Below are 17272 nucleotides of genomic sequence, written 5' to 3'. Positions count from 1 at the left end.
TTTCACAAGTTCTGCAGTGGGCCCCCTTCCTGCAATCTTGGGGCCTCCCCACAGTGGTGCAATGCCAGGGCCCGGTCGCAAGTGTGACCTTTGCAATCCTGGAAGTTTACCCACTGGTTTGCTACCGGGCCCCCTGGAGCATGGGGCCCAGTAGCGATTGCAACCCCTGCAACCCCTGTAGTTACGCCCCTGAGGGGATCGCTCCCACACACTGGCAATCAGGATCTCCTATGGCCTTGGTATCACTCCGTGGTAGTAGTGCAGATGTCAGCTCAATAGGTAAAAAATAGGAATCCAGTACAGTGCCCGGGTATGTAGGAGAAAAAGGGAAGGAGCCTCCAATAGTGTAAAATTGTTTCACAGAACAGCTTTATTATATAAAAAAGACATGTACTCACAAGGTATAAAATGCAAAGATATGCCCGTCTGGCATAGGAGCCGCAACCTCCTCTCTTGCGGTGCACCCCAGAAAGTAGCGTGCGAACCAACCGCCGGATGTGCGTCCCAAGCCTCGGGTTCAGTGGATTGCCAGTGTGTGGGAGCGATCCCCTAATAATCGACCCGCTGTTTACCCCTGTAGGGGTAAGGGAATCTGGTAAGCGCAGGACCCCAGGCTCAGGGGAACACTTCTTCCTTCTGCCCACCCACTATACCTTGGGCATAGAGAAAAGAGCACTACAAATCCACCATATATCGACTTCACCTATTTAGGACTTTTTTTTGGACTTTTTAAACCACTGAGACGGCACATTTACTTGGATTTATTTGTGGGATTATTTGTATTGACTTTTTAGTCTGCATTTTTTCATTTATGTACCGCTAGTTCGGCACGGATATTTTCACCAATTAATTGGTTCACTTTTTGCACCGTTTGCACCTATTTATTTATTTATTGAGAATTATTTATTCATTTTTTTTCTACTCGTATTTACTGGCACTTTAAGAGCATACCCATCGATTGTCATTTTTAGGGTCATATATACGTTATTTATTACTTTACTTATATTTATTAAGAATTTTTATAGCATACCTACCTATTGTTATTTTATGGTCACATATTTACCACCGGATTTCATTGGATTAATTTTATTTATTTTTTTAGCACTTCACTTTTTGATTCACTCTTTGCACTTCTCTTTGCACATTATTGTACGTATGAAATGTATTTATTGATGTTATGTATATAGGGTTTTATTATATTATTTTTTATACATAGACCCACTTTGGTTTTACACAGGTTTGCCATTTATCAGATTATAAGTTGATGATTCACTGTTTTCAATATCAATTTACTACACATGTCCCTATAGGATATCTTACTAGAAGTATAGTATCCTACATATACATTCCCATAACATCCCACCAGGCAGCGCCAATCACTTCCCTCCCCCTTTTATTTAATGTATGCCTGGTGCTTACTAACGTGTGTGGGGGGAGGGGACTATGTGACATAGGCACAGATCGCAGGTTCAGCTATGCTGAACCCTGCCTGTCACTTAGGAGATCCGCCTGCTTTGTTTACACAAGCGGGCGGATCTCCACACTCGAACCCCGACGATCGGGGAAGAGCAGCGGTGATCACCGCCTCTCTTCCCCTGGCCCGACTCCCGCTGTGACTGAATACAGCGGGAGCGAGCCTCCGGCGGCGCGCGCGCGCCGCCGAGAGAGGGGAATGTCTGGTGACGTAGGTCTACGTCGCCAGACGATAACGAGCCACTTTGCCGCAGTAGCAGCACAGTGAGCAGTGTTAAAGTGGTTAATTTATAAATTTTTATTTTTGGTCCATGTTTTCATTATTGGGCAAATTGTATATTATATGGATATCAAGGAATGTGGTGGAAGAAACCCTGTCACCAACTTAAAAATTGCAAGTGAAAACATAGGAAAACTCTAATGCTTAAAATGATGACATTTAGTGTTTTTTTCTTTCCATAAACTATTGTTGTTGACTTGCAATTAGCCACTGAACTTGCTAATAAATAAGATTACTTTAGAAAGAATTAATTCACTAGCACAGCCCCCTCCCTCCTTGCATGCCCTAGCCCTCGCCTCTTCTGGGAGTGTCTGATTACGGTTTCTGCTGGCCCAGCTCCTCTGACCCTCCCCTTTCTACATAACCTTTTTTATTTAGGAGCTGTGGAAGAAGCAAAGGAGAATGTCACTTGAGTCACATCTCTGAGTCTGATGGGGCTGCTGACATCACATTCAAGATGGTGGAGCCTAGCAGCAGTCCCAGGGCTTTTGGAGGTCTACAAATCAATAAAATACTCTAAATGCACATAAAAATTATTTGGAAGATGAATAGTCTGGCAACCGAGACTCTAACATGCTTAGGGTATGTATAAAGCCAAAACTTTGAGTAGAGTGAGGAAGTGTTGGAAACCCTTGAAAGTTTTGTATGCCTGCTGGGGAGATTCATCCCTCTATTAGTCCTGGTGAACATTTCCACTTGGAAAATAATGGAAAATCCAAAACTTGACTTGTTATCTGAACAATAATAGAAGGGAAATCTTCCAGTGAGGACACTTGTGATAATAATAGTCTATAAGAGGAGATTTCCTCCTACATCTTGTTGAGACTACAGAATCCATTGTACATGTGATGGAACATGGGGCCGTCTGGTATTTAAATGAGCACTGTGGGCTCGGTTATCCTTCAGGGGGGCTTGTACCCAATGGAGGTGTAGAATTGGTAAACCTTGTCAAGGTTTCGGGCTGATGTCTCTCTGAAAGAGATGTAAAAGATGCTCTGCAGAGTACTTAGGATGTGTGTAGAGGCGCACTTGGTATAACAGTTCCTAATACTTGAAGGTGTATTTTAAATGTTTATTAAAATTCACAGGTAACAGGTAAAGTCTTTATTGAAGTTTACGGGTAAAAGGCAAAGCCTTTATTGAAGTTCACAATTCACAGGTAACAGGTAAACCTTTTAGGCTTTACCTGTGAACTTTAACCACTTAAGCCCCAGAAGATTTTACCCCCTTCCTGACCAGGGCCTATTTTGCGATTCGGCACTGCGTGATTTTAACGGACAATTGCGCGGTCGTGCGACGCTATACCTAAACGAATTTGGCGTCCTTTTTTCCCACAAACAGAGCTTTCTTTTGGTGGTATTTGATCACCTGTGTGATTTTTTGATCATGCGCTATAAACAAAAAAAAGAGCGACAATTTTGCAAAAATAACAATATTTTTCACATTTTTTTTATATGAAATTCCCCAATAAAAATGTAAAAATCAAATTTTTTTAACATTTTAGGCCAATTTGTTTTCTGCTACATATGTAAAATAAGCATATTTTAATTGGTTTGTGCAAACGTTATTGCATTTACTAACTAAGGGAAAGATTTTTGTCATTTTTGTGGTTTTATTTTTTAACGAGTAATGGCGGCGATCTGCGATTTTTTTTTTCAGGACTGCGACATTGCAGCAGACAGATCGGACCCTTGACTTACATTTTTGACACTTTTGGGGTTATCAGTGACATTACTACAGTAATCAGTGCTATACATATGCACTATTACTGTAAAAATGACACTGGCAGTGAAGGGGTTAACTTTTTTTTTAAGAGGGAGGGGTGTGTCCCTAGGGGCGTGATTCTAACTGTGATTGGATGTGGCTTGAGGTGTAAGAACAGAGATCAACGGTCCTACATAGCAGAACCGTATGATCTCAGTTCTTACACAGGGGAGAATGACAGACGGCTGTGTTTACATTAGCCGCCTGCCTTTCTCCCGCTGTAACAGACAATCGCGAGTGGCACACGCGGGGGGGGGGGGTTGGGTCCGTGAGCGAGCGGGAGCGCGCCTCTAGCAGAGCGCGCTCGCTTCCTAGAGCCTCACAGGCTAGCGACGTAGACCTACGTTGCTTTGCCTCTGAGGGGCTGACTGCCGACGTAAATCGTCGTTAGGCAGTCGGCAAGTGGTTAATAAACGTAAATATACCTTCAAGTGTTACTAACTTCTATACCTGCCTCTTCACCCACTCTGTTGGAAATTACAAGACGGAGAGATAGGAAATTTCCCAAATGGGATACAAATGGTAAAATTAAATTAAATTTAATTTAAAAAAATTTAAGAAAAGAGCTTCCTGTTTCCCCTACCTTCCTTAGCTAAAGGGAAAGTTCACCTTTTTAGGGTGTAACATGTTAGTGTTAAGCACCTCCACACCTTACCATCCTCACTCCAACAATGATAGCAGGAGGGTTTCCTCTCTCGGTCTCACTGCAACCGCTGTCACTTTTTAAGAATGGCACAGCTGTGTAGGGCTCTGCCCACACAGCCGTTTTATTTGTTTAAACTCTAAAGAGATCTATGAATGAAAAAACTACAAGTCCCATCAGCCACCATGGCAGATGGACTTCTAGTTTCAATGAACTGCGAGTGCGCTGATCAGCACACTTGGAAGTTCATTCTGGCCTGGTTTACACCTTTGCAGGTTGCAGTTGATGCATATTCCTGGTGCATTTTGCCCTTTCAATACACTTTTTGATCCGTTGAAGTCTATGGAACCAAAAACACAACCAGGGCTGGCCCAAGGCATTGTGCTGCCTGGGTCCAAGAATTAAAAGGGGACTCTGACCACACTATTAAAGGGGGACTCTGACCACACTATTAAAAGGGGACTCTGACCATACTATTAAAAAGGGATGTGACGAGACCAATCTCGCCACTGGGCGTTGGAGAAGCCTGGTTGCTCGCCTCCTGCAATGGGACTATGGACCCTCTCATCAGCACAGGCTAAACGTAAACCCCATGGCAATTTGACTGTGTTTGTGGTATCTGAGCGCTGTTTGGATATGTTGAGCGCTCAGATCCAGGCTATCTGGGGATGGGTTGAATGTAGGGGTTCTGTTCAGTAGACTGGGAGTTATGCATTTTTGTGTCTTTTTGTGTTTCTTTAAACATGTGGCTAATGGAGCCTTGCCTCTCTCCTGGAAGCTAAAACGTATTCCTGTAAACTGTAAGGAACAGGAAGCCAACTCCTAATATGGGCATTACAGGAAGTTCTGAGGAGACGGGCGGTCTATTGACACTCAGAGTGATGTGTATTGAGGGCTCGTTAGGGAACCATTGTTCTGTGTCTGACTATTGTGTACATTGATTGCCCCCTGGGGCTTCTGTCTCCTTGCATTGGTCAAAGCTATCTGACCAATCCCTGTTGACTCATTTTCAAGCCCTCATTTGCATATACTGGAGAGGACCTTGGTGAGAACTGCAAGTGCTTTGCAATTGACCAATGGGAAGGCGGTTGTTGGGGGAGGGATGTTCCAATTTCTGTATAAAAGTGTGCTCTGTTCTTCCAATAAATGTTGTTCCTGTTTTACCCTCATCTCGGAGCTTTGTCTCGTTATTGGGGGAATCTGCTGCAGGGATTGCTATGGTCTTCCATACTCCCTTAGAGAATCACTAAGCTCTTGTAAGAGCTTGTGTAGAGCTTGTTCGTGCTTCACTCTCTGGGGAAAGAGAGGTTCACCCACAGGAACCTGGGGCCTTGTCGTTGGTCCAGGGTGGGTAGGAGATGCCAAGACCCTAACCAAGCTGCGGCGGTTCGTGGAGTCTGAAGTGCTTACAGTGTCTGGTGGAGTGCTTGGAGCCCTCGGGAAGCACTAGGAGCATCTGTCAACGGAGGTACCTGCTCAGGGGTGCCCTGTTCCGTAACAAGGGACTCTGACCACACTATTAAAGGGGGACTCTGACCACACTATTAAAGGGGGACTCTGACCACACTATTAAAGGGGGACTCTGACCACACTATTAAAGGGGACTGTGACCACATATGTTCTAGCGCCTGTTAATTTAACGGGCTTAATGTCTAGTTTTATATAAATATAAAATTTTGCAAATATTATTTACACTGTTATCTTCTTCCATAACTCACCACTGGACCAGTCCACCAAACACCCACTGTCTGTCCTCAGTCCTCCTATCACTCCTGTGTCTGCTGCGGCCACCGCCCTAGAAGATCCAGCCTGCCCTGTGTGAGATGGAGTGCGCTGATGTCTAAGGTCATTGTGCACACCACAATCATGCAAGGGATTTCCCCGCTGGAAAATAAATCTTGGGAGTCAATATGTTGCCCCTCTCTAAGTGCCGCCTGGGTCCAATAGACCCATGGTAGGGCCGGCCCTGCTGCTGGTCCCTGGCCCTTTCCATAAAATGCACAGATGTGAATGTGACCCATAGGAAACCATGTTAAATGGACTGTAGTGTGTTTCTGAAAAACTGAAAACACACTAAAAAATGCATAGGTGTGAACCAGTCCTCAGTCTTCCTCTAGCTTTGTAGCAGAAAGCCTGTATGAAGATATGGACACAAAGCTGGAGGAAGGCTGTGCAGGAGCCTGACATTGATCTGCTGATCGCAGCTGCAATTCTCTGCGGGCTCCTGAAAATAAATAAATAAATAAATAAATAAATGCACCATTTTTTTTACCTGCAAAATCACGTGCATTCATTATTTAAAAAGGTGAACTTAGTCTTTAGGCCAAACTAAAACTAAATTAAAGGGTGTCCTTTTCTATTTGCAAGGAGGTCATGTTTAGACTGATCTTCTTCTAAAAATGCCCTGCTTGGTAATTAGACCGACATCCATGTTCAGTGCTATTATGGGCACAGTGCACCATTAGTGATGCTGGTGGCTTTTGTTTATGAACAGCTGTGTGGGTATCGTGTGTCTTTGAAAGCTTCAATTCTATGCAGCTTACCTTGCACTTAGTCCTCCGTACATCTTTAGGCTGTAAGAAGAAAAAAAAGAAAGGGTTGTTAGCAAGTTGCCCTGATACACCAGGACATTTTCTGTATCATCATTCCTGGCAAATATGCATATGTACAAGCAGACACTCCTGTACCACCCAGCAGTAAGTCAGGATTATACAGTGATTTGGTGGTCTGAGACATCCCTGTGCAGACAAAGGATTTTTTTCCGTTTGGGTGATTACATCATTAGTATTAGTTCATCAGATGCTAGGGGACATTCAATCGGAAATGTTAGAAAACATGCCTGGATTGTTATAGTCAGGGGAGGACTGGGCCAGGGGGCAGGGGGGCAATTGCCCCCTGGGCCACTCTGAAATCCTGTAAAAAGGCTGCACTGCTTCTGCCACAGTCATGCTTAAAGGATTCCTGGTGAATAGAAGTAAAAAGTCCCCACCACTTACCTACTGAGTGCGGGTTGAAGACAAGGACAGAGCGCAGGCCTCCCCCCCCCCCCCCCCCCCCCAGCATGGATGGTGTAAACTGTGTCTGAGCAGAGGCCAGTTCCATGCCTCAATGGAGACTCTCCTCCCCTGGCCAGCCCCAACTGAGCTGTCCCAGCTCCCCCCAACTGCCCCCTGCTGGCCAGGTTAGGAACCTGGATTCAGTCAGTGAGTAGAGAGTACCTGGAGCAGGGCTTTAGCCTGAAATGGGGGTCAGGAGGAGGACAGGAAGAGGGAGATTGGAAGGGGGGCCAAGTTGCTGCACCATGGGCCTCTGGTTTGTACTTGCCCTCTGGGCCAAAAGTTACCAGTCTGCCCCTGGCTATAGTTGCCTTTTGAGATGAGCAGTGTTGACAGAGCCTGGCTGCACTACTCCTCCAGTCATTTTCCGAATCCCATGAACTGAACGAGAGAACTAAATAGGTTCACCCATCTTTACTTAACAACATGGATAGAGTAATCTGGCAGTCAAGGACCCCTGTGGCTATCTGAATACCGGAACAGTGATTGCATCTGATTAGGTGTAGTCACTGTTCAGCTGACAATCTTCCACCTACCTCCTTCAATTTTTCAATCAAAGTTTGGAGAGGCAGGTGGTGCCAACAGGGCCACTCTCGACTTGAGTTGTAGCTGATTCAGCAGGAATTGGACAAAATGTGATCCGTATAAAGATAGTATAAGGGGTTACTCAGTTTTCAAACAGTGCAGAACTTTCCTTTTATGACTGTGTAAGGCGGCTTCTGATTGATTTTGCGCCAAGAGGTACAAATCCCTACCCCGCTTCTTCTTGATAGAACAGCAACCCTCCTGCTTGTAGCACTCTACCTCCACCATATTGGGCCAAGCTCCATGCCATACGCCTTCTGTGACATCCCTGGCCATTAACTTTTATATTGAAAAGAAAGGAATGTCCACACAAGTGGTGTAGTTTCTGCACTTTACTGATGTTTCTTTAGAAGATGACAGTAACCAGGCACATCACATAGACATACTATCCAGGGTCTCTTGACATTAGTTTGTCAATCACATATAGTGAATAAACCGCAGCAGTCACGTGAAAGCAGTGCACAGTACATTGCCCTTAAGCCAACTTCTCTTTTAAACAAGCAAAAAGTTGGGGGAGCAAGCCCTGAACATGTATATCTAAAGCCGGTGCAGCTATGGACCAAGCAACATGTATATTAAAAAAGAATAGCTCACACATGCAAAAGAAATGACTATCAAATATGGAGACAATCCATAAATAAAAATGGGGATTTAGTCCCACCATATGGCCATATCGTGCTCAAGCCCACCACTGATGGGGTACTTTGACGCAGTGGTGGGCTTGAGCACGATATGGCCATATGGTAGGACTAAATCATCATTTTTATTTATGGATTGTCTCCATATTTGATAGTCATTTCTTTTGCATGTGTGCGCTATTCTTTTTTAATATACATCTTCTCTTTTGTACAGTCTCCCTCCTAGGGCCATTAGTGCTCACTCAGAGGGCTCTGACTTGCCAAAAGCTCAGTGCATCCAGCACATGACTCCCTAAAAAGTAATTACAAAAAATATTGCCGCAAATAGTTGGGCCACACCCCTATGGATACCACACAAAAAAATAAGGAAAGAAAAAAGTGGGTTTTTTTAGGCCAGGACGAGATGATCAGAATATAGTATGACACAGCAAGTTTGTTAAAAACGCATATTTATTAACCAAATAATTCTATTCCATAAAAAGGCATGTAATAGTATGCTCTGAAGACATACGTACATATAACATACAATAGCATAAAAAACAAAAACGCGAATTATAAGAAAACAAAGTGGTGGGACTCAATAAGAGAAGATGGAGAATAGTCCCTGCGCAGCCAACGCGTTTTGCTTGGTTTTGCTTCTTCAGGGCTTAAGAGACCAAGAAACCAACTAGTGTTCCTCCGTGTATAAAATCTTGGGGCGGGCGGCAGTTCCATAAACAGGCACTGATCATATACCAGGAGTAAACTTTTCTAGAAATGCGATCATAATGGGATAGTGTATATATCCTTCTTTTGTTTATGCCAAGTATTGGGGCGCATGTGCGTACATCTATGGAGCACACGCTGTAATTTATACATTTATAGTGCCCCAAAACCATTCCAATAGTGACATTAAATCACATGTCGGAATTATTATATCATATCCACATCAATAAGATGATATATTTCATCCTCATTAGGGGTCCTAGACAGGATCACTGCATGTATCTGTACACTTTCTCCAGAACCTACAGGGGGACAGAACTTACATCAGAGAACACTTGGTCAGGCTTGAAAGGCCTTTTGCAACCTGCTCCAGCCTTCACCAATCAAAAGAGACAGAAGACTATAGCTGGCTCTTCTGAGTGCAGCACTACTTTACCCTTTCCTCCAGCCCCATCCAGGGCCTCTGCATACCTTCCAACTTTTTGGGATGGGAACCAGGGATGCTTATTAGAATAAGTATGTAGGTAGGCATAGGACAATCCCCTGCCACACTCCTTAAAGGAGAATTATAAAACAAATATATATATATATATATATATATATATATATATATATATATATATATATATATATATATATATATATATATATATATATATATATATATATATATATATATATATATATATATATATATATATATGTATATATTTTTTTTTTTTTTTTACCACCGCTATTCCTTCATACTGGCTTTTGAAATTTACAAATGCAGCAATTTAGAATTTGGATGAAAGGTTTAGCACTGGAAAACACTTTCTGAAAGATAAATAGTGCATTTTATATACAACTACATAGATCAGACCAAAATGAGGGACAAATGAGGATGAAAGAGGGACAGAGGGACTTTGTTCTAAATCAGGGACAGTCCCTTTAAATCAGGGACAGTTGGGAGCTCTGCATGTGCATGCTGGTGGGGTATCCGGCTTCCATTCCCGAAAGCATTAGGCCCCTCCCAACCTGAGAGATATATATATATATATATATATATATATATATATACACACAGGGCTTTTTTTCAGCGGGAACGTGGGGGAACGCAGTTCCGGAACCTCCAGTCTGAATGTATGCATTGGCAAAGGGAATGCTGGGGTCAGTGGGGTGAGCTGAAGGGCCTATTGATGCTGGCTGCTGGGGGATCTATTGTTGCTGAGGTGAATCTATTGTTGCTGGAGGGCATTTTGTTATGGGTGGGGCTTTTGTTGCAGTGGAGGATTTATTGTTGCAAGGGGGAACTATTGTTGTTGGGGGGATCTATTGTTGCAGGGGAGGATTTATTGGGGGGGGGGGGGGATTGTTGCAGGGGAAGATTTATTGTTTCTGGGGGGCTATTGTTGTTGGGGGTCTATTGTTGCTGATTGCAGGGGATCTATTTTACTGTTTTTTCTATTGTTGCAGGGGAAGATTTATTGTTGCTGGGGGATCTATTTTATTCTGGGGTGGGGCACTTTTTGTTGTTGATTCCAGGGGATCCATTTTACTGCTTTTCTAGTTATCATTAACAAATTCCATACAAATTAGCTAGAACCACAACATGATACTTGGTTCTGTATTCTCTAAAAGGGGGGGGGGGGGGTACCGGGGGATGGGTAGAGGTTGGAACCAAAGGACAGCGCTCGAAGGTTGGTAGGGGGTGGAGACAAGGGGTGACTCAGATGAGGGGAGTATTCTTGGAGAAAAAAAAAAAAAAAATATATATATATATATATATATATATATATGCACTGACCCCACTCCTTACCACACTACAGAAAGGCTTCATCTAAAAAGGGACCTTACACCCAATTACATTATTCACTATTACCATACACTATTTTAGGACAGAGCCACCTAGTGTCAGGCTAGCTAACCTTCTTACAACTGGAAATCTCTTATTAGAACTTCTCATGCTCTTCCTTTCATTCTCGAATTCTTGTTCTGGGTCATTGACCGAAATACTGAAGCCACAGACTGCCAGGAAAATAGAATTTTCAGATAGAGGTCAGCAAGTGCAGCCTGCATACCCGTTTTGTAAAAGGTTCGCTTTAAATTAAAATTTAAATTCCTTTAAATCAACTATCAAATGGAATGGGTTAAATTTATGGCAACAACCGATTACATAATTTATGGGTTCCTATGATGATAATTTGCAGATAATAAAACAGCTGTTGTGAAAAATGTGGTTGTATTTTGGACACTACTGGTGTGACATAACGATAGGACTTCTTCTTTTGACCCCTTCTACAATATAAGCGTTTGGCTCTGATTCCTTGTGAGTCCGATCTGCATGGTCAAAGAAGAAGGATCAGGATGATGAGGGTGCTGGCTGTAAGAACACAATAGCCATACAATCCAACGAGAGTGCTAAACAAATACTCAAGAGTCCAAGGTAATTTAATGACAAAATTGATTCATAACAGATTAAATCCTATGAGTTTCAGGAACCAAACACACATCAGATGAAATGCATTGGTTTTATTCTGTTATTTAATCATTTTTTTCAATAAGTTACCTTGGATGTTTGGCGCTCTTGTTGGATAAAATCAGTGTTTTAAAGGCCAAAATCACTCCTTCTTCAACCGGACCAATAACCCCGATGAAGGGGGAGTGTGTTTGCCCCCTGAAACATGTTGGATTTATTCTTCTATTAATCAATTTTATCATTAAATCATTGGACTTTTGGATGTTTGTTTGGTGCTCTTGTTGGATTAGATAGTTACATAGTTAGTCAGGTTGAAAAAAGACCATCCAGCTCAACCAACAAAAAACAAAACAAAAAAGAAAAATCCAACCATACAATCCCATAGACAAAATCCTATACCCGCAGTTGATCCAGAGGAAGGCAAAAAACCCCAGCAAAGCATAATCCAATTTGCTACAGCAGGAGCAAATAAATCCTTCCTGATCCCCAGAGAGGCAATCGGATATTCCCTGGATCAACTTTACCTATAAATATTAGTACCCATTTATATTATATACACCCAGGAAAGAATCCAGGCCTTTTTTAAAGCAATCTAGTGAGCTGGCCAAAACCACCTCTGGAGGGAGTCTATTACACATTTTCACAGCTCTTACTGTGAAGAAACCTTTCTGTATTTGGAGACTTAAGGCCCGTACACACGATAAGAAAATCGGAAGTAAAATTTCGTTCGATAAACGATCTGCCGACCTTCGGATCGTTACTATAGTGCCTTCAACAGCTGATTACAAATTTTCGGAAGACAAAAACTGGATGTGCAGGCTATAAAATGTTTATCGAACGAGAACACATTGTCCGATTTTCATTTAATTAGTACAGTTTTCGTCCGAAAAAAATCATAAAAGCAAGACTAGGCATGCTCGAAAACTAAAGAACACATACAAAACAATCCAACACATGACATCACTTCTGAAGTTGAATTCTGTCTTATGAGAATTTTTGGATGAAAGTAACCTCTTCACTTTCCATATGAGACTAGCATGCAACAAAAAACTAAAGAAATTTTGTCCGATAATCTGATTGTGCATATGAGGCTTAAATCTGTTTTCCTCTAGACGTAAAGAGTGCCCCCTTGTCCTCTGTGATGACCTTAAAGTGAAAAACTCAACACCAAGTTCACTATATGGACCCCTTATGTATTTATACATGTTGATCATATCCCCCCTTAATCTCCTCTTCTCAAGAGAGAATAAATTCAGTTCCTCTAATCTAGTGGCGGCTGGTGCATTGGGGGCACAGGGGTGCCGCCCCCCTATCCATGCATCCGGCCCCCTAATCTGCATGCGGGGCGTCGGACGCATGGATTTCAATGGGTTTTATTTTTTAATCACCTGATTAGAGCCAGAGGCTCTAATAGGCTTGAGAAAAGGGTGGACCCGGGGCGCAGAGCAGTGCACCCCGAGCGCACCCATCGTGTGACAATAGCGAATGAAAATTGACTATTGCCACACGGATCCTCCTCCTGCACAATTAGGAAGCGCGTCTGAGACCCGCTTCCTGATTGGCCGAAAGGCATAAACCATGCCATTGGCCGAGGAGGAGGTGGCGGGAGGACTCGAGGAGATGCGGGGGACTGAGGAGAAGCCGCCACTTCAGGTATGTGCACTGGTCTGTTTGCATTGTAGGGGGCACGGCACGCTGGTCTGTCTGCACTGAAAGGGAGCACGCTTGTCTGTCTGCATTGAAAGGGGGCACACTGGTCTGTCTGCATTGAAAGGGGGCACACTGGTCTGTCTGCATTGAAAGGGGGCACACTGGTCTGTCTGCATTGAAAGGGGCATGGCACGCTGGTCACTCTGCATTGAAAGGGGCACGGCACGCTGGTCACTCTACATTGAAGGGGGCACACTATACCTTAATTACTGAAGGCCCTTTCACACTTTCGTGACCTCAAAGTCACGCAATTTTTTACAGCGTTTTTTGCCGCAAAGCAATGCCTATTACATTTTTATGTTTGCGCCCCCCCCCCCCCACCCCCAAAAAAAAATTTTGAGCACCAGCCGCCACTGCTCTAATCTTTTCTCATAGCTGAGCTCCTCCATGCCTCTTATCAGTTTGGTTGCCCTTCTCTGCACTTTCTCCAGTTCCCTGATATCCTTTTTATAAACTGGTGCCCAAAACTTAACTGCATATTCCAGATGAGGTCTTACTAATGATTTGTACAGGGGCAAAATGATATCTCTCTCTCTGGAGTCCATGCCTCTGTTAATACAAGAAAGCTTTGCTTGCTTTGGAAACCGCAGCTTGGCATTGCATGCTATTACTAAGCTTATGATCTACCAGAACACCCAGATCCTTCTCCACTATGTATGTATGTGTACTCTCAAGTCTGGGCCTGCTCTTTGTTCTTGAGGACAGTCCCTGTTTTGTGGTCTACAGATGAACCAAAGCCAGTGTACCCAGTGACAATATCACTGACCCTTGGAAAATCTGAAGCCAGCGCACCATTTGTTCTTCTACGTAGAATATAATACCTGCCAGTAGACATTCCTTCATCCACTGTGTTTACTGTAGCTGAAGGAATCTATATTTGTACGGCTATCCTTAGTTAATAACTAGTTTATTCTAATCATTGCCTTTTCCACAAGCAAAGAGGAACTTTTCTTTTTTTTAACTGTGTGTGGACCGAAAGCAACGGGGAGACATTTCCCCTCACTTTATGTGATGGTGGTCACCACCAAGGACAGAGGAAGCAAACAAAACCGGACAGAGGATCTGGGCCTTCCTGACACCATCCAAAATAAAAGAAATAGGCTGCTTCACATCCATGCACTGTGGTAACGCACACACGTTTGTTTGCATTTGCATTAAGAAATATGAAGCCTGACATTTTTTTTTTTGTCTTGCTTACCATTATAACCAAGAGTGAAAGAAATTCCCCAAATTTTGGGTTGTCACTAGAACAGTAATAGAGGCAAAATCCTCCAGTAGTGCTGACAATTGGGTATTCCCTCACCTTGGAGGGATTTCCACTCACTCCATTTTAGCTATGCGACAGGAAGTGAAGAGAAATCTCCCCAATGGGACACAGATGGCAGAAATATGACAGGGGATCCCTTACTTAATCCAAAATAAAATAAAAAAACATTTTGTCTTGAGTTCCGTTTAAGGCCCCATTCACCCTTGAGCGTAGCTTTTTTTTTTGAAGATTTTACCCCCTTCCTGACCAGGCCCTATTTTGCGATTCGTCACTGCGTGACTTTAACAGACAATTGCACGGTCGTGCGACGCTGTACCTAAACAAACTTGACGTCCTTTTTTTCCCACAAACAGAGCTTTCTTTTGGTGGTATTTGATCACCTGAACGAATTTTTCTTTTTGCAAAAATAACAATATTTTTCAAATTTTTTTATATGAAATTCCCCCCAAAAAAATGTAAAAATCAAAATTTTTGAACATTTTAGGCCAATTTGTTTTCTGCTACATACGTTTGGTGAAAAAAAAAAAAAAAAATCGCAATAAGCGTATTTTGATTGGTTTGCGCAAAAGTTATTGCGTTGAGTAACTAAGGGAAAGATTTTTGTAATTTTTGCTGTTTTAATGGCGGCGATCTGCGATTTTTTTCGCGGGACTGCGACATTGCGGCGGACAGATCGGACCCTTGACTGACATTTTTGACACTTTTGGGGGTACCAGTGACATTACTACAGTAATCAGTCCTATACATATGCACTGTTACTGTAAAAATGACACTGGCAGGGAAGGGGTTAACTTTATTAGACATCCAGGGGTTAAGTGTGTCCCTAGGGGCGTGATTCTAACTGTAAAGGGGCGTGGTTAGTGGTGTAACAACAGAGACATACGATCCTATATAGCAGGACCGTATGATCTCTGTTCTTACACAGGGGAGAATGACAGGCGGATTGTTTACATTAGTCGCCTGCATTTCTCCCTCTGCACCGGATGATCGCGAGTGACCGGCGGACATCGGGTCCGCCGGTCACACGCGCGGGGATGTGCAGGAGCGAGCGGGGGCGGGAGCGCGCCTCCGGTGGCGCGCGCTCGCTCCCTAGAGCCTCACAGGCTAGCGACGTCGCTTTGCCTGTGAGGGGCTGACTTCCGCATTAAATATACTGTGGGCGGTTGGCAAGTGGTTAACGTTTTTCACTTGAATGGCCTGCCCTAAGCACAACAAACGCCGCAAAGTAGATCCAGAACCTTTTTAGTCATGGAGTGTTGAGCATTTTTTCCGTGCTCGTTCTGGCATGTTTGTAGGTAAAACACGCGTCTGTTCCCTGCGCTTGGGGTGCCATTGGCAATTAACGGCACCGCAAGTGTGACCTGCTATTGCAGCGTACTTCCAAAATGCTTGGAATAATGCATATTTAGGAAACGTACAGGTGTAAATGCAGCCTAAGGGCCCTTTCACACAGGCTTTCCGCCTGGCGGACTCCGTTTTGCTTAGTAGGGATCGATCCACCGATCCCCGTTAAGCAGGAGGATGATAGGTCTGTCTCTGCTTACTTTGCAGAGACGGACCTGTCAGATCCCCGCTCTCCTCTATGGGAGATCGGATGAAAACTGACCGCCTGTCCGTTTTCATCCTATCTGATCCTCCAGTTGGATGGAAAATAGGGTTTCCATCCATCTGGATTTCACAGACAGGATCGGATCCGATAGCAGCGGGTGTCAGCAGACATGCCACATCTGACATTCGCTGCTCCATAGGGGTATATGGAGCATCCGATCAGGTCCGCCTGAAAAACTGACAGGCGAACCTGAACGGAAAGCCCGTGTGAAAGGACCCTTAAGCCCTGTACACACGCAACGAATTTACGCCAACCGGTCGTCCGTCTTTTGTCCAGAGTGGTGTTTTGTTGGTTGGAATGTGCCTAGACTGCACATGCATTTTCCCGCATGAAAAAATTCTACTTCAGAAGTGATGTCATGTGTTGGTTTGCTTTCTTTGTGTTCTTTCTTCTCTGAGCATGCCTAGTCCTGCTCATAAGATTTTTCCCTGTCGAAATCTGTACTGACTGCACGAAAATCAGACGTGTTTTGACGGAGGACAAAAATTTTGTAACCTGCACACCAGATTTTTTTCGGCCGAAAAGTCGGAGTCGGTTGTCGGAAGCATCATACTAACAAGCCGAAAATCGGCAGATCGGTCGTTGGACGAAAATTCCCGGCCGAATTCCCACTCGTGTGTACGAGGCTTTAAGGTGAACTCCAAGCAGATATAAAAGTCACTATTAGGATCCATCCAAACCTCAGCGTATCAATTTACTGGTGTTTTTTGGGTGTGTTTTTTTTAAGCGTTTTTGCAGCTTTTTACAAGCTTTTTTAAAGCGTTTTAGAAGTGTATTACAAGCGTTTTACAGCTTCAGGCATTTTTAGCCAATAGAAAGGACTTGGGGTAGGAGAGGAAGAGGAAATTAGGGGTGGAGAGCTGCTATTTGAGCGTTTTACATTTTTCTGCTCAAGTCAGGCGTTTCTAATGAAGTCTATGGGGCCAAAAATGCTTATAATCTGCCAAAAAGAAGCTCATGTACTTTTTTGAGCTTCAGATGTTTGCTTCAGAATGCTCATATGTGAACAGGGGCCATTGAAATGAATGGAATTTTGCTGGTTGGGTGTTTTGGAGCTTCGGAGCTGAGCGTTGTATAAGCTGAA

At 43.5% G+C, this 17272-nt stretch overlaps 1 protein-coding gene across 1 annotated transcript in view; it reads right to left on the bottom strand.

The window, feature by feature from the left end:
- Nucleotides 1-17272, bottom strand: part of CAPG (capping actin protein, gelsolin like) — a 77582-nt gene that overhangs the window by 55718 nt on the left and 4592 nt on the right. The window contains exon 2 of the mRNA XM_082269359.1: nucleotides 6704-6733. Coding sequence (XP_082125485.1) covers nucleotides 6704-6726 — 23 coding nt within the window. The 5' untranslated portion in view covers nucleotides 6727-6733. The remainder of the gene's footprint in view (nucleotides 1-6703; nucleotides 6734-17272) is intronic.

Source organism: Pelophylax lessonae, assembly GCF_965119305.1.
Source record: "Pelophylax lessonae genome assembly, chromosome: 9".
Classification (NCBI taxonomy): domain Eukaryota; kingdom Metazoa; phylum Chordata; class Amphibia; order Anura; family Ranidae; genus Pelophylax; species Pelophylax lessonae.
Note: the sequence above shows the minus strand (reverse complement) of the source record. Positions and strands in the feature narration are given on the sequence as shown.